Source organism: Gekko japonicus, unplaced genomic scaffold (assembly GCF_001447785.1).
Source record: "Gekko japonicus isolate JY-2015 unplaced genomic scaffold, Gekko_japonicus_V1.1 scaffold355, whole genome shotgun sequence".
NCBI classification, from domain to species: domain Eukaryota; kingdom Metazoa; phylum Chordata; class Lepidosauria; order Squamata; family Gekkonidae; genus Gekko; species Gekko japonicus.
Window position 1 is genome coordinate 91,955 of NW_015167066.1, and position 24,055 is coordinate 116,009.

The 24,055-nt window shown below is 40.2% G+C and overlaps 1 protein-coding gene across 1 annotated transcript in view; it reads left to right on the forward strand.

Moving 5' to 3' along the window:
* The window catches only part of LOC107111663 (chromosome unknown open reading frame, human C9orf3), a 317,713-nt gene that overhangs the window by 85,255 nt on the left and 208,403 nt on the right, over positions 1 to 24,055 (forward strand). The window contains exon 7 of the mRNA XM_015412670.1: positions 14,891 to 14,934. Within this exon, the coding sequence (XP_015268156.1) occupies positions 14,891 to 14,934 (44 nt within the window). The remainder of the gene's footprint in view (positions 1 to 14,890; positions 14,935 to 24,055) is intronic.

Below are 24,055 nucleotides of genomic sequence, written 5' to 3' on the forward strand. Positions count from 1 at the left end.
AGCAAAAGAAAATGACAGAAGTTGCTGAGAAGATGGATGATACTGTAAAGAAGTGCCTTGTATCAGCAGAAGAAGTACAGATTGTTAAGAAGAAGGTCCAAAAAGTGGAAAAACACCAAGCAAGGCAAGACAATAAACTGCTTATGCTTCAAATGGAAAAATCCAACCTTATTCTACGTTTTCAGGGATTGAAAGAGGAAGATGGGGAGATCCTGAGAGATATCTTAGCAACTGCACTAGCACCCCTGGTTGGCATTGAAGCGGATAAAATAAAAGAAGAGATGGATTTGGCCTATCGGGCCTATTCCAACTTTACAAGGAAAAATAAATTGCCAGCAGAAGTGGTAGTGAAATTTTCAAAACAGCGTCTCAGGGACCAGATTTTAAAGTCTACATCACCGACACCCCTGAAAATTGGTGATCAACAGATCAAGATTTTGAAAGATATTCCATTTGAAATCAGAATGAAGAGAAAGGAGTATAAAGGGCTGACTACCTTCTTACAAAAACATCAAACGAACTATAAATGGTTGATACCAGAAGGACTGGTTTTCAAATTTAAAGATAAAAGAGAGAAGATTGACTCCATCTTCAAAGCTCAAGACTTTTTGAAAAAGCATGTCAGTAAAGAAGAAGGTGCAGAACTAGCCAAATGGATGTCGACGTTAAGCGTAGAAGACAGCAGCTCGGAAGGAGAGGTGAAAGACGAAGAAGAAGGAGGAGCGATGGGTCCAAAATATAACCTGAGAGGGAAAAGTGGGAAAGACACTAAAGCTTAAAAATTATTTTTTTTCATTGGACTTTACTTTGGAAGTACAAATGGATACCAGAAGGACAGTATTAACATACTAATTATTTTGGTTAACACTATTAGATGAAAAGAAGAATCTTCGATGATGAAGAAAAAGGAAAGGAAAAAAAACCTGTGGATTCTCTGATTTGACTATAAAAAGTTTAACAGATTAACAGATTACTAATACCACTCATTCTTTTCTTTGTCCCTCTTTATACCCTTCCTTATTTCTAATTCTTAGCGAAATACCTCCCCTTTTTAGGGGAGTCAATAAAGCTTTCAAAAAAATAATAATAGAAGGACAGGTCCTCACAAAGTATATTGTTTATTAACAGCCTTTTTTTTTTTTTTTACTAACGGTAGTTTAATAGGGAATGATCTCCTAACCTTGGGCTTTTAGTTTAGTGTGGGTTGCCTTTCCTTTCTCCCTAAATGTAGTTCCCCTATCCCTATTTTTTCTTGGTAGTTTTTGTAGTATTAAAAAAATAAAAAATCCCCTCCGGGGGCTTATATTAAAAAAAAACCAGTGTGGGAGAGTTGTTGCTTTTATGCCTTCTGTATGGACTTCCCAGATAGTTTTGTCATTGTTGGAGAAATATGCTGCAAATTTTGTTCTTGTTTTAGCTTTGTAAGAGTTTTAAGAATGCTGCATACATAAAAAATATATTCATAATATCACATAATAGATGTACTCACTAGAATTGCTTCTTGGCTATAAATCCCTAAAATCTACAAGAGAGTACATTTTGAATGCTGTTGTTAAATCTCTGAATGACTTTCTTACAGCTAGAAAAGCATCTCGAATGTTTTCAATTTGCAAGCTTGATTGTGTTTGTTATTGTCATCTTTGCACAAAGATTAGTGTACATATTGGCATTTTTATTTCTGAAGTTTAACACTGGTACCAGGAGGAGAACTAAAATCATTCTGTTTAGAAATACACAGGCACACAATCTCCATCATTTGATCTAAATAAAAATATGCACTACCTGATGGCATGTGTCTCATGAAAAGTTCTCTTATAACAGAGCACAGTTGTTTGCAAAATGTGATGTTCTATATAAAGATTTTATCTTTTATCTTTCATTGCTATCTTGTGGAGAGAGAAGCTTTTCACATACCTCTCTTTGACCACTTTAATTTCACTAACGATTTAAGCTGGACCAAGATATGTAAGTAATTTCTGGAAAAAGAGCAGGCAGGCAAATAGAAACAGCTGCTTATGCTGCTGTTATTTCCTTCTGTGAGTTGGACTTGGATTTCTGAGGTTTTGGTAATGACCATGTTGATAGAATTAAGATCGCTTCAGCAGAGATGGATTGAGAGAAATTGGGAACAAGTTGTCTTGTTGGATCAGATAAAGGTTAAACTGATTCAGCATTGTCAATCAGCCAGATGCCTTGGAGCTTAAAAGAAGGATGTGAAAAAATCTGGTTTCACAGATATACTACTTATGGACAAGGAGGTTCCATTCAGCTGTTCTAGTCAATAGCCTTTGACAGATCTATGCTAGACCTGTAAAACTGAAAAAGAATTATTTAGAGACACAACTTTACAGCACAATAAAGTGTGAGGAAAAGGAAGGAATGTAATAAATGAGAGGCCTTATGTGCCCACACAGAAAGTCTATAATTTGTTGGTCATGAATATTATTTGAAAGTTCAAGTACTGCTAGTGAGCACCTGCAAAAACCTCACGGGAGCAGCTATCCCATTCCCCCCATCTTTGCTTCCTCTCCCTCCCCCTACTTCTCTCAGTTTTTCTCCTTCCTCCACCCCTTTTCTTACTTTCTGTCTCCCCCGTGCTTGTCTCTTTCTCTTTCTGCCCACTATCCCATCACTCTCTTTCTCTTTTTGCCTCCCCACCTAATCACACTTCCTGTTTCTGCCCCCATCGCATCATTCTTTTTCTCTCTGCCTCCCACACCATCTCTTTCTGCTCCCCTATCACTCTCCTGGCTACCCATTCCAGGAGCAGCAATGGTGGTGGCAGCTTCCAGCCACACACCCACTTCCACCACCACCCCGCAATAATGATGGCAGTTCTCCTGGCCACCCACCCACTTTCCCCACACATAGCAACAGTGGCAGCTCTCCCGATCACCCACCTGCTTCCCCACACAACAATGGTGGTGGATCTCCTGGCCACCCACCTGCTCCCCTCACAGCAATGGTAGTGGTGGCTCTCCTTGCAATTCACCCATATCCCGCCCACACCAATGGTGGCTCTTCTAGCCACATGCCTGCTTCCCCCTCCCTCCAGCAGTGGCTGTCCCAGCCACTCACCCCTCCCGCCAGCAGCAGTGGCAGTGGCTCTTCCTGCCCTCTTCCTTCCTGTAATAATGGTGGTGACAGCTCTCCCGGCTGCCTGCTCATTTCCTCACCTCAGCAACAGTTCTTGTGGCTCTCCCAGCCACTGGCTGTAAAGGACCACCTGAACTCTTGAGAACCTGAGGCTAATGAAGAGAGGCAGGGCTACCAGCAGTGGCATTTCTGCATAGCTGCTGAGAGGTGAGTTTGTGGGGGAGGGTTTTTTAAAAACCCATACTTTTTGGGTGAGTTGTAGATTTGTCTGCAAACCTTGGGTGTCCCCCAAGTTTGCAAAAAAACCTCCTTACTCTTCACCTGACTCTGATCTGTAGATTTCAGTATCCACAGATCAGGGCAGAGTTGGCTATTAACTATATTGATGAATGGGAAATGTGTGTGTGTGTGTGTGTGTGTGTGTGTGTGTGTGTGTGTGTGTGTGAGAGAGAGAGAGAGAGAGAGAGAGAGAGAGAGAGAGAGAGAGAGAGAGAGAGATTCCATATTCCAGCCTCTTATTTTCCTTCATGCCAAGCTTGTCAGGCATCTTCAGTAGGGTGAGATAATATGTGGAATCTGTAGAACCACATTATCTCCCCACTCAACCCCTAGATTCCCAAACAGCAGGTACTGCTAAGTTGGCACTCAATTCATAGTGGGTAGAGTTAGACTCATGCAATGCTAGGCCACTGAATGAAGGGGAGGATGAGAGCGAAGTGGATGATGGCCTGGTGATATAGAGACCTCCCTCTCCCCCACACAAACACAGCCTATGGTGTCATTGCCTGACATAAATATCAGGTTGTGAGAGGCTTGTTCTCAGCTAGAAGTAACAGAGCTTGCGGTAGTAGCAATATTTAAACTTTTTTGTATATTTACTTATGTGTTTCCTTGAAGAGTTTGTTTCAGTTAGATCTGCTAGCCTGACATGAAATCAATTTGTTTGCAAATTGCATAAATATTACAAAATGTTGGAAGATCTGTGCTCATAAGGCTATTAGTCACCATTGTAAGATCATATTACAATGGAGTTCTTAATCTACCAGTCATTTTCCCTTGCTCCTGCTGTGAAATGTGGGTTTATAAACTATCCAGCTGTTCTCTGACCAGATGAAACATTTCATTCTTCATATCCCAGAGGCAAATGTTTACAAATCAAGATTTAAAAAACTGATCTAGTATTTTTAAAATTTCTTAGCTATAGGGGAAGAGAAACAATTTATTTTTATGCAGTATTTTAAACTCTCTTTAATGGAAGTTGGGACTTTTGAACCTGATCCTGCAAGCCTGGGTCCTTACTACTGTCATGCTGTGTATCAGAATAAGATAAAGGGAGCATGAGGAAGACAGCAACTCTTTTGTTGTTATACCTCCCCATCCAATTGTTTTGCAGTAGGTTGCATTTTTAAGTTTCAGCTGTTGGTGTTCTGGGACAGTAGGACATCAGCAGCCTTAATTATGTAAGCATGCAAGCAATGTGTCCCTGGGACAGAGAGCCAGCTTTCTTCCAGTATTACTGGGATCTGGTTTACATCGTTAGAGCAAGATAAGATTGGAACTCAAGGGAATACAGGCTAGCAAGATATGAGGGGAGTCTTGTCTGTCAAGGATAAAAATGGAATCATAGACAGGAGGGGAAGCATTAATGTTTAGTGAGGAAAAAACTGTCAGGGTCATAAACAGCCAAAAGCAAATAAAAAGAGAGAAGTCTGGGAGAACAGACTTGGGAAAAGAGGGACTGGGAAGAAGAAATAATTTCACATCTTTGACCTGTGTTATCATTAGGCTTGGTTTTAAAAATCTTTTTTGCATCTGTACATTTAAATTAAGAAAACAACACTAAATTGACCATAGTGTGAGTTAAAAAACAACTACTCTTCCAACTTGTCTGGCTTATTAACCATATTATCACCAGAAAAAAATTCACGACCAGAAGCATCTTAAAGACCAATAGACTTTTCCAGAGTATATGCTTTTGTGAGTTAAATCTCACTTTGTCAGATACAAAGATTCATCAGCCCTTATATCCAGGTCAGAAAGTGGAAGGGATGTTGCAAAGAAGGGCCAGTTGGGGTCAGCATGCATAGGTTCAATGCAAAATGGAATCAGAGCTGGGAGATAGGCACAGAGGTAAAAAATACAAAAAAGTATTGGTGTCTCAAAAAGATAAGAAAATTTTGCCCCATCTCTGATGCTGGAAGGGGGGTGTCCATTGTCCTAAACTGGTTGATGACTTCATGTTCAGCAATCTTGCATTGTAATTTCTCTTTGAAGTTTTTCTGTAGGAGATCAGCTATGGAATGTCCTAGACAATTAAAATTTTCTCCCACTGGTGTCTGAGTATTGTGGTTTTTAATGCCAGATGTATGTTCATTTTTTTTTTGCCTGTTTGTTCAATGTTTGTTCATATTTTTTGCCTGTTTGTTTGTATTTTTTTGCCTGTTTGTTCAATGTTGGAGAGTAGAAGGGCATTGTTGAAACTTGGTATGGCATATATAACATTGGAAATGAGCTAGTGAAGGAACATGATGTGTTTAAACCTGAATTCATCAAGAAGTTCAGGAGAATGGAATAGCATGTGCAGTTCTGGTCACTGTGTCTCAAAAAGGACATTACAGAGCTGCAAACCATACAGAAGAGAGCAACCAAGGTGACTTAAGGGGTTGGAACACCTTTCCTAAGAGAAAAGGCTGAAGTGTCTGGGACTTTTCAGTTTAGAAAAAAGATGACTAAGGGGGGACATGATAGAGGTTTCTAAAATTATGGCCTGGGTAGATAGAGTGGACAGAGATAACTTTTTCTCCCTCTCACAAAATGCTAGAACTTGAGGGCATCCAATTAAGTTGATAGGCAGTAGATTCAAGGCAGACAAAAGGAAATATTTCTTTACTCAATGAGTGATTAAAATGTGGAATTCACAGCTAGAGGATGTAACATAGACAGCTGTAAAAGAGGATTAGACAGATTCGTGGAGGATAGGTCTATCAGTAGCAATTAGTCATGGTAACTAAAGGGAACCTCCACATTCAGAGGCAGTAAAGCTTTGAAAACCAGTGCCAGGAGGCAAGAAGAAGGGAAGGCTTGGCCTCTATGCCCTGTTTGTCCTTCAGATTAATTGGTTGGCCACTGTGTGAGAAAGGATATTGGACTAGATGGAGCACTGGTCTGTTCATCTTCAGTCTTCTGTGCAGGCACACATTTGGACTGCTATTAGGCAGGTTTGCTGGGGAGAGATTCATTGCTTAGTAAATAAAACTTACCTGGGGTCGCCCATCCCTATGGGGGCTGATGAGACATGTTTTCCCACTCAAATGGTCATGTGTTCTGAGGGGGTGTGCCCCCCCTCAGTTGCTTTGCCACCAACAGTGTAGGTTCCTTTCCTTCAAGCTCTTCTCTTACTGCTGAGGTAAAACTTTGTCTTTGGTTTCCTCTTCATTCTGAAAAAGAAGAAAAACGAGGACAGTTACGTTTAAGATGTGATGGTTTTGTGTCTCAACCAGATCGCTGAGTGAAATGACCTCACAATTGGCTACATAGAGGCTGAAAGGGCTGCGTAGTCACCCTGCCTTATATTCTTGAGACTGTTCCATTCCTTGTGAATTAAAATGGCTCAAGAAGGCCTTATTCAAAAAGTGTGCCCAGTGTGGCATGAAAATGCCCCATTCTGACAAACATGACCTCTGCCTCCTATGTCTAGGCAAGAAACACAATTTTTGTGCCTGCACAGCATGCCAACAGTTCAAACCAAAATGAGAGGGGACAAGCCTCATATCTTAAGGCCACATTGCGAGAGAAAGTGCTCTCTTTTTCTGATAAACCCACAAAATTGGTCACCCCTTCAGAATGGCCATCGAAACCACCTACAGTGGCATCAGTTCCACCGAAGCTTTTTTCCAAATCACCATGCTGCCGATCCCCATCACCCTCCCCATCAGTTTTGAGGAGTATATTGGAACCACCTGCCAAGAAGGCTAAATCCAAGACCAGGCACAGAGACAAGCCTAAGCCTGACTGTAGGAGCCATCATGCCCACTCGGTTCTGGCTCTCGAACTGGCATCTGAACTTGAGGACATCCTTCCTGAATACCTCCAAATGCCTTCAATACATTTGGCTTATCCTGCACATTCTGTTTCTGATGGTGAAATCACGTCTGATATGATGATGTCCATGGATCCAAAGCCAACATCCTTGGATCTGGGGGTAGTGGCTCCTTGGCTGCAGGTGCTTTCTCCATTCTCATGGCAATTATATCCATACTACACATCACCAGGTTACTTGCAGGAATGGAGCGAATATCCATTGGTTGCCCACCAACCTCCTTAGTGTTGGATCCCACCTTCTGTATCCATCTCAGTTCTGCCTAGAGCACACAAGGTAGAAACACCCCTAGAATCAGAAAAAGACAAAATGTTGCTTGGATCTGAACATAGTTCCAAGGCCACCTTCTGATCTATTCCCTAACAAAGGAGTTGGAGACTATGCCTGTTTCACCAAATGCTTGCATTTATAGACAGAACAGGTGGTAAGAATTGCACAGACAGCAGAAATCAAAATCACCACCACAGGCCAAAGGATAAGATACTAAGCTACTGGATACTCTTGGATGAAAGTCCTATTAATCAGATGGCTTATCTTTCCGTATTTCTGGTTATCAGGCCATCATGATGGCCTATCAGTTGTTCTTGTGACAGAAGATGACACCATACCTGGAACGTCTCTCAGAGGACAAGAGATCTCTTGCCAATATTTCACAAACTGGAGGCTGTCAAGCTCTTAAAACAACAAATTAATGCTGCACATCGTACTGCTGATTCTGCGTTGAGAGCAATTGCATCCTCCACTGACTTACAACTTCATGCATGGCTCTGATCTACAGTGCTTCCAGTAGAAACTAGAGTCAGAGCAGATCTGCCCTTTCAGGGTGCTACTCTGTTCTTTGAAAAGACTGATGATACCCTTTCACAGATTAGAAAAATCACCAAACAGCAAAATCCTTGAGGGTGACTCCCACAGTTCCCTCTCGGTTCAGGCAACACTCATCATACAAGCAGCAGTGGTACCCTTTTCTTTTTTTTCTTTTTTCTTTTGCTCCCCAATGGGGAATTTTTTATTGCATTTTTATTAAAACAGTTGATGGCGGCACACTAGCAGACTCACCTCCTGGACCTCCCGGGGGTGAAGCTGCGCTCCAGCTGAAGGAGGAGGTGTGCAGGTTCAGTACTCCCCCAGGGACCCGGCTGAAGGGACCCTGGCCATGGAGATTTTGAGAGGTTGCCTCTTCAATGGCGTAATGCCAGAGAATTGAGGCACCTCTCCGCTCTGACGGTCCTTCGTGCTGAGAGACCGAATGGACTAAGTGACGCTGACCAGGGCAAGTACAGGAGATCGAGCATGAAATGGAGTGTAAACGAGGTCCGTGGACCGATTTTGAACGTGAGTCATTTTAGCATTGATTAAAGAGAAAAAAAGCTCCCCACCCCCACCCCACGGAACAGAAGATAAGGCGAGCGGGGGAGGGATGCCTCCCAAACGCATAGACTTTAGAGCGATTGAGGGGGGGAGTGGAAGCATAAACGTTTAAAACTGTTAAGGAGTACTTACCAAGGCGACTGCGAGCGTTTAAGCGCATATTCAGATACTTTCAAAAAGTTTGCGAAAGTAAACAAAGCGAAAAAGATGGCGGGGAAGAGGATGGAGAAAGAGAAGCATTTGAAATCGAAAGTAACTGAGAGCCCAAAACCGGAAGGAGTCAACGAGCCAGCAAAGTCTTTGGCAGACTCCATGCGCCACCTGCTGGACCAAATGAATAATCTCAAAGAGCAGATGACATCAATGACCCAGTGTATCACCACTCAACAAAATCAGATAAGCGAGACTTTGAAAATGATGAATCAAACAAATGAGAAGGTGAAAGAAGTGGACGCCACTATCCAAAAGGTGAAGAAGAAAGTGCAAAAACTGGAAAAGAAGCAAGTTTCTACGGAAGAGCAGTTGTTACAATTACAAATGGAAAAGGTTAATATGATCCTTCGTTTTCAGAACATGCCAGAGACCAAGGGAGAGAATCTGAAGGAAATGATGAGTGAAATACTGGCCCCAGTGACAGAGATGAAGGTGGAATTTTTGCTAAGTGAAATGGATGTGGCCCATAGGTCATATTTGGGATACATAAAGAAAAATAATCTGCCTGGGGAAATTGTCGTAAGATTCTCAAAGAGGCATGTAATGGATACAATCCTGAAAGCAGTATCTGGAGCACCCCTGAGAGCTGGGGAGAGTGTTATCAGAGTACTGAAGGATATTCCATTTGAAATAAGGCAGCGGAGAAAGAAATATAAAGATCTTGTTCTTTTTCTTCAAACAAATTCAATTGGATATAGATGGCTAATTCCAGAATACGTCACCTTCAAAATTATGGGTAAAAAAGAAAAGATTGACTCTGTTCTGAAAGCGAGATAATTTTTAAGAGTCCAGCTTGGAGGGTCAGAGGAGGGAAAAAAAGAAGGGGACAGCAAGTCCAGTGGTGAGCTGGACTTGGGTTCTTCTGGAGAGGACTCTCTGTCAGAGAAAGGGGCAGCAGCTCCTAAAAGTCTTTATAAGTTGCGGAAGAGACTGGACAAGAAGAAGTGAAGGCTGACGGACTCCGAATTGTGCCTTTGAAAATTTTGAATTGAGATGCTTTGGGGTATTTCCTGATATCAGTTAAATTTAAGATGTGGGAAAAGTTAACAGAATATGTGACTCAGTTTGTAATGAGATTAATATGATTAAGACTAGATGTGTATTTAAGCTGATTAGAAGATCTCCTCTCTTGGGTTTTTAGTCAGTAGTGGGTATCTTTTCTTTATCCCCTTAAATGTAGTCCCCCTCCCTATTTCTGTTATAGTGGTACCCTTTTCAAAGGGAGTAGAGATCATATGCATTCTCCAGGCAGCAATTACCTGTAGAGAAGCCCTTTTCTTAGCAGTCTTTTCCAAAAAGATGCAGCACCTCCAAACAGAAACCTCAACATTAACCTTATTCTGCTACAGTCAGGCCCACCAGCCTAAACCCACATTCTAGATCACCACTAGATCACCCTGTTTGTTCAGTTCTTGGTTTAGAGATAAGTTGTTTACTTTTTCATGTGGGCATTTTCCCATGTGGGCTTCTTTCCTGTGAGCATTTGTGACCATGGGGTTTTTTCTGTGGGCTTTTTTCTGGTTACCATACAATCTTATGATTGGCTGATGGTAGCAGACTCTAGAGAGCTTTTGGTGGATCAAGTTGTGCTTACACTCAAGATCTGCCACTGTTTAGGCCTTGTGATTAATTGAGGGGGGGGGAATCCAGGCTTCAGCCCTCCCAGACTGTACAATTCATTGGGGTGACACTAGACTCCATAATCGCTAAGCATTTTCTCCCTAGAGACAGAGGTGCAGTGCTAAAATCTTTAGTGCTCCATTTCTCCCATAATCACTTCCAATGGGCTAATTCCATTAAGAGGTTATTAGGATTAATGGCTTCACCCTAGCCATGCTGCCAATGGCTAAACTATTTATGCTACCCTTACAATTGTGGTTTTTGTCAAAATTCAAACTGGGCATTCATTCTCCCCATCAATACTGCTCAGTACTTAAGAAGTGCTTTTCTAGGTGGATTGTTACTACAATAAAACTAAGTGATGAATGAGGAGGGTTGCCTTCTCCCCTGCATGTTCACGCCCATTCAGCTAGGGCACAGGCTTCTTTTGCTGCTCTCTGTAGAGGTGTTTTGCTTCTTGAGATCTGCAGATCTGCCACTTGGTGTTTGGCAGATAGTTTTGTAGAAGACTGTGAATTGGATCTACAAGCAAGAAAAGAGTTAGAAGTGGGCAAAGCAGTTCTCTTGTTCTTGTTCCAATAATCTAATTGGTGAGAACTTCATCCCGCATTCTTCAGGGATAGTCTAGTAAAATCCCAATGTGGGACTGCACAGAAGACAGAAGATGAAAAAAGGGTTGCACCAACCTGTAACCGCTGTTTTATCAAGTTGTCCTCTGTGCAGGCACATATTCCCACCCACCTGCCTCACCGTGAGTTCTCTTCTTTATTACTTCTCTTGAGGTGACTCAGGTGGAATTGAGGGAGATGGGGTGCCCCCTTCAGAGCATGTGACCATTTGAGTGGGAAAATACATCTCATGAGCTCTGAGGGGAATGGGTGCCCCCAGGTGAGTTTTTTGCTATGGAATTAATCTCTCCATGGCAGGCCTGCCTATTAGTCCCAATGTTTGTCTGCATTTCCCACCTCTGTGCATTGTACCTACAGTTGCTGACCCCAACTGGCCCACCTTCTGACCTGGATATAGGGCTGATAGATCTTCATTCCTATTTGAATCTGACTAAGTGGGCTTTGACTCATAAAAGCTTATATCCCAGAAAACGTTGTTGGTCTTTAAAGTGCTAGTACATATAGATTTTTTATACTACTGCAGACTAACATAGCTACCCACCTGATATTATCATAAATTTCCAGAACAAAAAAAGATGCTCTTTGTATTTATTTTGAAAGCAGACTTGCCTGAGGCTCATCCTGACAGAGTTTTAGAACTCTTTTTTCTAATTCAATCTATAATTAAGTTTTCATACTCACTGTGTCATGACTTGAACTGGAAGCCACTGAAGCCAGTTAAAAGCTTTAGACTCGACCATCTCATTTATTACTGAAAAATACAGTTTAGCCCAATCCAATTTTTGCTTGCCACAGATTTGTGGCATTGCATATGAATATGAGTCTGCCATTTGATGGTGTAAGAGTTCCCCCCCCCCCCCCCCGGGGCACACTTACCGTTAATTATTAATTTATTGTAAAGAAATTCCAAGAATTTAACGTAGATTTAATTTGATTATTTGACCTATGGCAGATAGTCACACACCTAAACAAACTCTGCTGCAAATGCAGGTTTTTATGTATTTCCTCACATAAAGATATTTAAGTGAATATAAGATGTAGAATAAATAAAAATATTAACAGGTTTTAAAACGGAGTATTCCTCCACACTTTAAAATATAATGTGTTGGATTCCAAGCATTTAAAATTATGAAAAAGAGAGTATAACATCTAAAGTGTAAATGATTGCTTGCATTCTGAATACTAAACTTGTTTCCAGTGGCATTTGTAGTATTTTTTTTTCTAGATCTGAGCCACAGGTGCAAGGAAATGACTTCACATGTGAAACATTAATCAGTTTGCTTCCCCCTCCCCCTTTCATTTGACTGCATGCTTGGTATGTTTTTAATAGTAGTTTTTGTTTATTTTAGTTGAACTAGCAAGAACGTCTGGAGTCTTAGGGCAGCATTTTAAAAAATCCATTCTGGTTTCTGTGAGAGAATTCATTGAATAACGCCTTTTGATTAAATGTGTAATGAATGTAGTGTTGGTAACTATAAATAAATAGAAATAACTAATGCAGTTAATTTTTTGTTTCATAATACAAAGCGAATATTTAAAATCAAATTGTTTTCACACTTTAATTTTAGCATTATAAATCTGCTTGAACAAGTGAAAAGCTAAAACGTTTAAATATAATTAATTATTGTGTTTGGGAGTATGCTAAGTATATTCATATGGAGACATTTCATAACCATGTTAAAATTGATAACTAAATAAGAAAATGATACATGTATACTTATTTGTTCAATGGAAATATAATAAATGTAGGTCCAATTCCATTCTTTCAGAACGAGCAGGATTGATGGGCATTTTTCAGTGACTCAGTGCTAGGCAATAAAGTTTGCTCAGTTGGATATTATTTTTTCCAGTTTATGATGAAAATTTGGGATTTTTTAAATTTAGGCCAGTTTTGATTATATTCCAGGTTGTTCATGAGGCTGCTAACAGAAAGCATAGTGTAGTGGTATATTTTGCTTACAGAGAAATTAACCAAAACTGAATACAGTTTGTCTAGCTTTCAAATAGAGAACGTAGCAGCTTTACGTCATTCGGAATGATCCTATCTGTTTCACATAGAAAATGATGGTGTTATGGATTGTGTCCTAATATGGTCATTTCTGACTCCTTTTAAATTCAGTATTACAGTAATCAAAATTGCAATGCAAAATTGCAATGCAATTCAAAAATCTACTCATGCTTGTAAGAAATTGTGTGGGGGCAGAGAGGTTGGCTACGGCTTGATGGCACTTTCCATCACCATAGGTTTAAATCATCCCATCCTCAATACTGTAAACTCCTCAGGACTGAAGAGGCCAAATTCCTCATTTTTCTTATTTTAATTTCTTAAAATAATTTTATAATTTTGTACACAATAGGTATGTTGCTTACTTTTGTGACTAGGCTAAAATTTTACTTGTCTAGCTTTCAGACTTCACTCTGGCTAGTAAAGGTAAAGGTTTCCCTTGCTCAAAAGCTAGTCGAATCCAACTCTAGAGGGCGGTGCTCATCTCCGTTTCCAAGCCCAAGAGCCTGTGCTGTCCGAAGACGTTTCTGTGGTCATGTGGCCAGCATGACTAAACGCCAAGGTGCATGGAACGCTGTTACCTTCCCACCGAAGTGGTACCTATTTATCTACTTGCAGATTTTTGCTTTTGAGCTGCTAGGTTGGCAGGAGCTGGGGCCAGAGACAAGAGCTCACTCTGGCATAAGAACATAAGAGAAGCCAATGTTGGATCAGGCCAATGGCACATCCAGTCCAACACTCTGTCACATAGTGGCCAAAAATACCAGGTGCCATCAGGAGGTCCAGCAGTGGGGTCATGAAATGCTTGGATCTTGAAGTGCTGAGCTACAGACCTTCCGGTCTGCAGCTCAGCATCTTAACCTCTGAACCATCCCAGCCCCTTTCATTCTGGCTAATGGTCAATATTTGATAATATAGAAGAAGAGATTGGATTTATACCCCACCTTTCATTACTTGAAGGAGTGGCTTACAATCTCCTTTCCTTTTCCCTCTCCACAGTAGACACCCTGTGAAGTAGGTGGGGCTAAGAGAGCTGTTTCTGGAACTGCTCTTGAAAGAACAGCTCTGAAAGAACTTGTGACTGACCCAAGGTCAAACCAGCAGCTGCATGTGGAGGAGTGGGGAATCAAAGCTGGTTCTCGCAGATTAGAGTCCAGGCTCCTAACCACTACTCCCAAACTGGCTCTATATACAATGTTATAGTGCTATAAGTAGACTAAACTTGCTTTTTAGCTAAAAAGTGTGTCTGTGTGTGTGTTGGGGAGTGACTTTCCCCCAGTTCCACCTCTTTACTGCAGTCTCTCATTCTCAGGTATATTTTTTATTATGAGGGGTCCTTTGACCTTCAGCAGAAAGGTTTTGGGGTGCACAGGGGGCTGCTGTGGAAGAGGAATGCAGGGATATTATGCAACTATAAGATCCAATGCCATTTAACTACTTGGAGGAGCAGTTGGATACAAACTTAATAAATAAAAAAATTAAACTAAAATATGAATATATTTATATTTTCATTAATGTATTATGTGTTTATACATGAGCCTTGCAGTTAATGTTGTAACTCCCTTAATGGTTATTTTTTGTGTCTAGATGTGGTTATTTATCTTTCAGAAGTATAGGGTAAGAGGTTATCTAGGTATATTAAATAGAGGTTTGTTCTATACCTGGAAAAGGGAGGTTGGCAGCTAGGATTCTGTTTTATTTTGAGCGTATCTATGTTTGTAATTTCACTGTTCAGAAGTCTAGGAATTTCATCAGCATGTCTACCTCATTACTTTCTATGAAAAACCGAATAAGCAGTTATACTATATTGCCAATGTTTTTTAAAGTTGAATTGTGTAATTTTTCTTACTTTTCCAGGACTTTCTTCACTTGTTACTGAAGGACATCCCAGAGTTAACAGGGTAGGTAAGAGTCAAATTGAACAAGAATATAGGATAGGTAATGTATTCAAAATTAATTTTGCACTGAATAACATCTGTACAGATTTTTTAAATCTAGTATTTAAGATTTTAATATATATATATGGAATTCTTGTATATAACCTACACAGATCATAATACCACCACATAAAAAGAACAAGGTCTAACAGTAATAAACAACGTCTTGTCATTTCCAAAACCTTTCCATATTCATACCAGCACATGTGATGTTTTATCATTTGGTTTTACAAGAAGCGGGGACCTGCAATGCTTGTGGGGGAGAGTATTCCCCACGGCTCCCCTGCTGAAGCAGCAGGAGTTCCATATGGAGTAGGAGGAAGTGGCCGCAGGCAATGTTCCCTCTAAGCTGTGGAGTCTTGTGAGCAAAAATTCTACTTTCTGGGCTACTGGCATTAAAGTTGTGAGCAAGCAATTTGGCTACTGCATACATTAGTTTGCTCAGGAGCCATCCTTCCTGAACTAAGACAAAAATGTGTGAGCCGGAGGCTAAAAAACTGTGAGCTGGCTCATACTAACTCAGCTTAGAGAGAACAGTGGCCGCAGGTGAGCCCAGCAGGCCCGCCATGCCTTCTCCCCTGCCCCCCTGACACCAGTGGTGAGGCCTGCATGGCTCCCAGCCACTTGCCCGCCAAGCATTCTCCCCCCCCCGGCAGCTCCCAGCTGCCAGGCCTGCCAAACTGTCTCCCCTCTGGCACTGGTGGCGAGGCCTGTGTGGCTCCCAGCTGCCGGGCCCGCCAAGCCTCCCCTCGGCAATGGTAGCAAGGCAAAGTTCCCAGTGCATTTTCTGTGCATGCACTCTGGACAGTCTTCTACTTTGGGGGGGATTTAAGTAACCCCCATATAGTTTTTTCAACATTTCCAATTTTTCTGCACACTTGGGGAGTGCCCCGAGTGTGCGGGAAAATCTCTTTGCCCCCTTTGTGCCCCCAATGTGTGTATTTAGATATACGCACAGAGGAGACATCTTGGCTATTAGATATATAGATATGCTGTTGTATTATTCTCCTTGTTACATACTGCCTTGAGCATTTAGATAAACAGTAGAAAAATCCGTTAAATACATAAAATAATTGGTTAATGCCATTAAAACTTCCAAATATTACTTGTCTTCTGAAGCACACTGGTGCAGTCAAGGTGTATTAAACTGACACAGTCTATTTTACCTTACAACTGCCATTTATTGCAGAAAATAAATGTATTATCTACAATAAATAAAATGAATTAAATTTTCTCATATAACAATATTGGAGAATGGGATAACAAGGCTGGAGTTTTTTGCTTGCTAATGATAAAAATATTTACTTTCACAGCATATATATGTAAAAAGCAGCACAGAAATTGCTTAAGTTGTTATTGTGTGTTAGCTTTTGTCATTGATCTTACATGGATGAAAGAAATGTCAGATTGTGGATTCTGGCTTTCAGTGGCTGACCTCCAGAAATATCCTCTTAGCTAGGCTAAAGGGGCTGTGGTTACCTGAGGAAATGTTGCCTTTTTTAATGTGAACAGCAGACTCCCAAGTGATTTAATTCAAACCTATCTATCTAGTACTGTTCATACAGCTTTTGCTTTAAGCAGAAATTAGAATAAAAATTAAAATAAAAAGACCTTTTTTAGTATTATTTCCCTTGTGTTAAATTATTGTACCTATAAATTTTGCCACTGAAAGGGTGACAAGATCGTTTGTATCCGATAATAGCCATGTCACCTGGGCTCTCATGTTAAGCAATTCTATATTTTTAAGTAAAGGTGTGATTAAATTAGCCCTCAACTCGTTAAATATAGGTCACTCTATAATCATGTGTTCAATGGTTTCAACTTTGTCATATTAACATCTGCATGTTCTGCTACTGTATGGTGCTTTATTATATCTACCCTCCAAAACCACTGAGGGAAGGGCATTTATTCTTGCCAGAGTAAAAGCTCTTTTGAGCTTTGGTACTGTCAGATGATAAAAGTACTTCGGCAGTGGCATCAAAAGGGCAATTCCCAAGTAAAGTTTCGAACGTACCCAACGTGCCCTAATAGATGTACTAGTAACGTCCAACTTGCTAAAACACCTTTTTATTTGCCTAATTACATCTTTTGTTTCTGTATTTTTAACCATGTTGTTTCTTACTCCTAGGCATTACATTTTCTTTCCTAATAGTTGATCTCATTGGCTATAGTATTTATCTGTCTGGATAAGTCCAAGTGAAGTGAGCCATCCCTCAGGTTTTAAGACCTTTACTTTAAAAAGAAGTGCTTTTATCCAAGCCTTAGCTTCCATCAATAATTTGCCCAGTTCTGCTCTCAGTGCTGTTCCTGAGACACATCTGGGAGTAGTCAATAAGCATCAGAAGAAATGGTGCTGGATGTAGTAAATTTTTAAAGAAGCAGCCTGAATCCAGATTTCTGCACCATACAAGAATTGATTTGAAATTGTAGTATTATATACCTTTAAGGCCGAGGGAATAAATTCACCTCCCGCTGTGTAGAATTATTTTACAGTTATCCTCCCTACTCTTAAGGCAGTGTTCCTTGCCAGATTCAGATGTATTTTCCATATGAGAGGTGCTTCAAAATAGATTCCCAGGGATTTAAAATGATTAACCTGTTTCATAGATTGGCCTGCTATATCCCATTTGAAGATCTCCCCCTTTTTCCTTTTGCTAAATACTATGACCTTGGATTTCACCACATTCATAGATAAGCCTTCATGGTTACAGTAACACTAGAATTTTTTTATCAGCTTATGGAGGCCCACAATTGATCCAGACATTATAGCTGCACCATCAGTGTATAGAAGGATTGGAACTTTGCACTTAGATAGGTGTAGAAGATGACATGAATCTAAAGTCATTGATATATAAATTGAACAACAGGGGCACAAGTATACATCCCTGCTTAACTCCTTTATCTAGGGTAAATGCCCCCGATAGCTGTCCTGATGCCCCACATCTAACCTGAGCAGTAGGGTAGATTTAAAACTGTAGAATTAGATAAAGGAGACGTGGTTCAATGCCATAATTTTTCAGCTTTCCCCATAACCGGTGTCTAGCGATTATATTACATGCTGATTTAAGATCCATTAAGGTAGTTGTCAGCATGTCTTCTCCAGAACTCGTATATTTATCTACCAAGTATGGAGAGTATGGCAATGGTCAATGGTACTTGCTCCTTTCCTAAAGCCAGCCTGTTTGTTTCCCAGAATGATATTTCCTTCGATCCAAGATTTCAACTTTTCAAAAAGCATTGCAGCATAGAGTTTTCCTATGGTGGACAGCAAGCTTACTGGACAGTAATTCATTGGGTCCATTGGATCCTTCTTCTTATAGACTGGAACAATTATCGCACTATGCCAGACTTTGGGCATACTTCCTGTCTTATTTATATCAGTAGAAAAACCTTAATTCAAACTATTTTTGCTATTCTTTCAGTTTCATAATTCCTTTGTTATGCAGCGTGGAAGTCCACTGATCAGTGCACTTAAGAGCACATGGAACTAGTTGAATGGATCTTTGAATCCCATTTTTAATGTCTGCTATTTGAAAAAATCTTGAAATTTCTGTACTGCAAATAAGTCATGCACAACACATGCATGCTAGATCCTGCCTCAGAATGGTTACATTTAAGTCTGTCTGTTCATCTGTCTGTCTGTGTTCTGCTGGGATGGTTGATTCGGTATCATGGAAGGAAACAGTGTTGTCTTTGCTCTTTTAAATAAAGATTTTATTTAATTAATGCTAATTAAACATCTTTATCAATTTCATTCTCTATTTCTTAGGGTTTTATGCATTTAGATTTGAACAAGCAGACCACCTTTGGTCCAAGTATGTGCCAATAATATTTTAATTTTCAGAAAGAACTTTATAAAGGTTCTGTTTATTTTAGCTTACCTCATTAGAAAGTATGGACAAGTTTCTAGTTTTATGATCATTTATTTTATAGCCAGTTATATGGTATGCTACCAAAATTATGTATGATAAGAAGATAAAATGTGTTGCCAAGTATAACAGACTATCGTGTTGTACAAAGCATGCTTTCATCTACTCTGATGCTTAATACAGTTGTGACATAACAAGAAAGGAAATTATGTGTTGTACTTCAAAATGACACATATTGATCTATAGTGACCAAAGACTGTAATTAGATTATAATGACTGGAATTTAAAGCCCCATCTTAAGTCCCAGCCCAAAAGGGCTTAGCATGGCCACTAAACCCTACACTGTTGTATCTTGGGTCCTTTCCGCATTTGCCTGCCACTCTGGATTTTCTCAGTGTTCGAGTAAAGGCAGTTTAAGTCCATGGTAAAACAGCATCCAAATAACCTGGGGCTGACCACTGAAGGGAGGTAGTATAATGCAGAATGGCGGGGGGGGGGGGGGAATGAAAAGAAGGCTGAATTAAATTTCAGTGCAGAATGGGGGGAAAAACCTGGGTTAAAAAGAAGGTTGAAATCAATTTTAGTGCAGAATCGCTTGGAGGACACTGTGGTGAACATGGATTAAAAGGAGAGTGCAGAAAGGGTCTTGGAGATACGATGACTTATCCTAATGAATGGAATGGGGTGTTTTCATCTTCCAAAGATCTTCCAGCCCTGGATATGATTCTGATGCCGGTGCAGTGTTATGCCACTGAAAACCCTAGAATACCTCCAGTAGATCCCATAGAAGTCCATGCAAGAGAATAAAAAGCTGTTTCTCCAACCCCCACCCCAAGCATTGGCACAGTTTAGAATGCCAGCTAAGCAGCTTATCACATCCCTTTATAAGCAGGGAGTTTAAAAACTTGGGAGTTGTAAAAGCAGTTTGAGATGGCATGGGGATCTGTTGATCAAAGGAAAAAACAAAAAACTCTACTGGTCTCGTTCATACCCTTTGCATTGAAATAAACAGTTTTTAAAATCCTTGCCAGAATGTTTACATAGTCCTTTCAAATACAGAAGGTAGGGAACATATTTTTTCTTGGGAAACACAAAATCATTTTCCCACTTTCTTTCTTGTTTGACAGGCATTTTATGATAATTTTGGAACTCTTTCGTAGTACAATTGTGAATTTGTGTCAAAAAAATTTTTTATTGTTGGCCATATCAGTTGAACATTATTGTGATCAGTATAAGTAACATTTAAGTTGGTCAAAATGAAGAAAGCGTGTAGCTCATTTAATATTTTTACCATAAAATGATATGTTCGAAAGCAACTATATGGAAATGCATTAATTGCATCTTTGTGGTTTGTTCCTTTTCCATATAGGTAGTTGGCAGATATGTATATGCATATATGGGCATAGAACAAAAAAGTTGTAAACATTGGAGGAATGAGCAATAAGTTACAGGAGGTACAGCCTGTGACATTCCTGTGCAAATCTCAGATGTACACAATATAATCTCAGGAACCATTCATTGCGGCAGTAACAGGTGATAAGAGATGAGGACAATGAATTATAACTGGTAAGGACAAAAATTGAGGACACACAGTTCATTGATCCTATGAAGTAGATTTTTATTCATGAAAAATTATACCACAATAAATCTGGTAGACTTTAAGGTACCAGATGACCCTTTAGTTTTGCTTTATAAGGCTAACATGGTTACATTTCTGATTTTTTTTCAGAAAGGTATTGCCAGTATGCAAATACATGCCACAATATTTCACAACTGATCTTTAGTCGTACTACAGGGATATGAAAAGTTTAATATAATCATCAGTTAAACACCAGTTATTTCAGATCCTGACCCCAGAATTTTTATTATTTTCTATTATTGCATTAGATTCCCCCTAATGGAGCTGTATGCGAAACTTGTAGGAGTTGTATAAATATTCCAAAATGCACCATTTTGTTTCTTTTTCTTTGTGTTGCCTTGGTATGGACCCCCATTTTATCTTTATTGCTGGAGTTGGCAGGTAGATATCCTTCCCATTGTACAGAGACTTTAGTTATATGTTCTAGTTTTAGTTTTATTTATGGCCGAAGCCAGCAATTGACATTTGAAACACTACAAACTTAGTAGTAAAAACACCTATGAATAAAAGTAAAAAGGCTTAACAGAACAGTAAAATACATTATAAAATACATTATAAATTCCTTAGGAGGTAGACGGTTAACAATAAAATGATTAACATTTAACTTGCTGCGTTATTATAGATTTTCTAATTCTTAAAACACTCCATCCAAATCTAGCCTCTTGGTGTACCTCCGAGTACCTATCCATGAGGAGATTTTTCATAATACAAGCTCTTTGCTTGTTTAGTTATATGATTTGAGTAAGCCCTAGGAAACGGTATAGTAATAACAGAGTAGGGCAGTACAAGCAGAGAAATGCCAAATTCCTTAACATTACCCAGTCCAACTTCATAAACACTGGTATCTAGCATAAAAAATGTGGTTGGAATATACAGAAGCCACTGTATATGACATCATGCTACAGCAAGTAATCAAGAAAGGCTGGCACGTCACTGTGTACCTGCTCAGTGTTTTCATCTTAAAACAAACCTATCTGTAATTAAGAGAGTATTACCTAGAAGTCTCCTTTTGGTAATGCCCAAAGCATTATAAAAGAACTTGCATCAGGGAACACATAAAGGTCATTGGGGTATTGAAAACAGTAACAGAGAACAGCTATAGTGTCCTTAGCTGAAGCTGCATATTGAGTAGATGGTTAAAAAAAGAATAAAATTACTCAATCTAGCCAGTGAAAAGAGCCCCTGTGAGTAAACAATGACAAATTACAGGCCAAGTATTACTATGACATATTACTTATTGTCCTTACATTATAGCATAATCCTCTTTCAAGACATAACATATCACATGCATTAATGTCTGTTAATGACCCTCAACTGACTGGAGATGAATTAGGTTATCATAAGTTGTGGTCTTTAACATGGTGCGAAGGTAGCAGACATTATGCATGGTCTAGATAGGCTGGTAGACAGTGCTGGGGAGGAACCGGTGGTTGTGGTACATATTGGCACCAAAAATGTGGGGAAATACAGTTGTGTGGTCCTGGAGAAAAAATTTAGGCTGCTAGGCAGGAGATTCAAGGACAGGATCTCCAAGGTAGCATTCTCAGAAGTGCTTCCTGTTCCATGTACAGGGCCAGCTAGACAGGCACAAATTAGGTTTGTTAGGCACTGGGATACTTTTTTGAATAAGCAGGACCTGTACAAAAGAGATGGCCTCTACTTGTCCTGAGAAGGAACCAGGCTACTGGCGCTTAAAATCAAAAAGGTGGCAGAGCAGTTCTTAAACTAAATCTTGGGGGAAAGCTGACAGGAGATAAAATGTCTCCAGTTTGGGATAGCTCATCTGTAAGAGATGAAGGGGTAGCTGTTACTGTTCTAGAGGAAAATGGATTAGGACTGGCCACTGAGAGGGTGACAATCAGGGGTAATTTCCTGCGGGAGTGTACAGGAGCGGAGCTCCGGCAGTAAGGAGCCCAGGGGGCGGGCACATGCAACAAGCTCCACCCCCTGCTCCCAGCAGCCCTCAGTTGGGCCACAAGGAGCAAGAAGCAGCCAGGTAAGTTGCAGAGCCACCCCCCGACCTGCCTTCAGGTACCAGCTCTCCCACCTCTGTGAGGCCAGATCTGCACATCCCCCCCCCCCATAGCTAGCACTCCACACGAGCCCTGTGACACCTTCTTAAGACCAAGTTTTATTCAGGTACAAGCTCTCCCTCTTCTGTGAGGGCAGATCTGCACGTCACCCCCCCCCCAATAGCTAGCAATCCAAAACAGTCCAGTGGAGCCAGAGCGGTGGGTGTTGCTTTCTGACACACTTCTGGTGATGTCAGGGGGTGTGGCATATGCTAATAAGTTATGCTAATAAGTTATGCTAATGAACTCCTGCACCTCTTTTTCTACGAAATGACCCCTGGTGACAATATTGACTGCCTGACAAGGTCTAGAGGCCACATGAGGAAGGTTACAGGCCTGACGTGTCTGGGAAATTATAGAGGTTTATATACAAATGCTAGAAGTGTCTGAGGTAAAATGGGGGAGCTGGAATGCTTAGTGTCAGAGGAGAATATAGACATTGTGGGCATTTGGAAAACTTGGTGGGATGAAGATAATCAGTGGGATACACTGATTCCTGGATATGAATTATAAGGATAGGGAGGGAAGGGTTGGAGGTGGAAACTAAGATAGTTATATGAATCTTTATTAAGACACATTGTTGCTGTTAAGAAATCTCAGAGACAAACAGAGCTTTCACTGTTAAAAACTCATTCTCTAAGAAAATAAGCTTCAACATTACTCTGTTGCCAGTGCAAACTATTATCAACTGTAAATACTACAAAATTTACCTCAGTTTACTTGTCCCCTGCCTATTCCTAACCCAACTGTGCCTGTTTAATAAAATCATCATTCCTGTTTGAACTTTACTTCCTGTCAAGTGCCATTTACGAAGGGGATATCAAGAGGACTCCTGCTTTTCTACAATAGGTCTCTGGCCTGTGCAAAAACCAAATAACTTCACTATCACAGGGTGGAACACGCATAACATTATAAATAGTTTATTAGACATGCTACAAGGTAGATGCTCAGTCACAGAGTGAGGAATAGCGTCTTAGCAGTTTTGTTTTGGTGGGAAAATCTGCCTCACAGTAACACAAGCAGCAGGGGTCCATCATATCTCCTTTATAATAAAACTTCCTATTTATGTAGATTTGTCTGTAGATTGCCTGCCTACCCTATTGGTGATGTGGAGAGACTAGTGCCCTGGCTTCCTCACCCTGCTGCTGAGTTCGCATGTCTGTTAAACTCGCCTGTTTATTCCCTCTTTCCAGACACTTTGTCACTGGAGCTGAGACACTTTGTCACTGGTGCAGGCGTACTACCTCCCAGAGCTGAACGTTACCAGACATTTCCTTTGTAACGCTAATAAAACCATCTTAATTAAAGTGAAGGCATTCAAATTATTTGGAGTTTAGTAAACCACAGTATATGGTATGCCTATATTTAAATGTGCCTCTGCTTGTATTTCAGGCCCACTATATTATATTATATTTGAATGTTCTGCACTGGACTGAGTTTGATTAAATGCCCAATGAGGTTTTTTACTTAAATCTTGAAAATAAGATGATCCTTTTGATCATGCC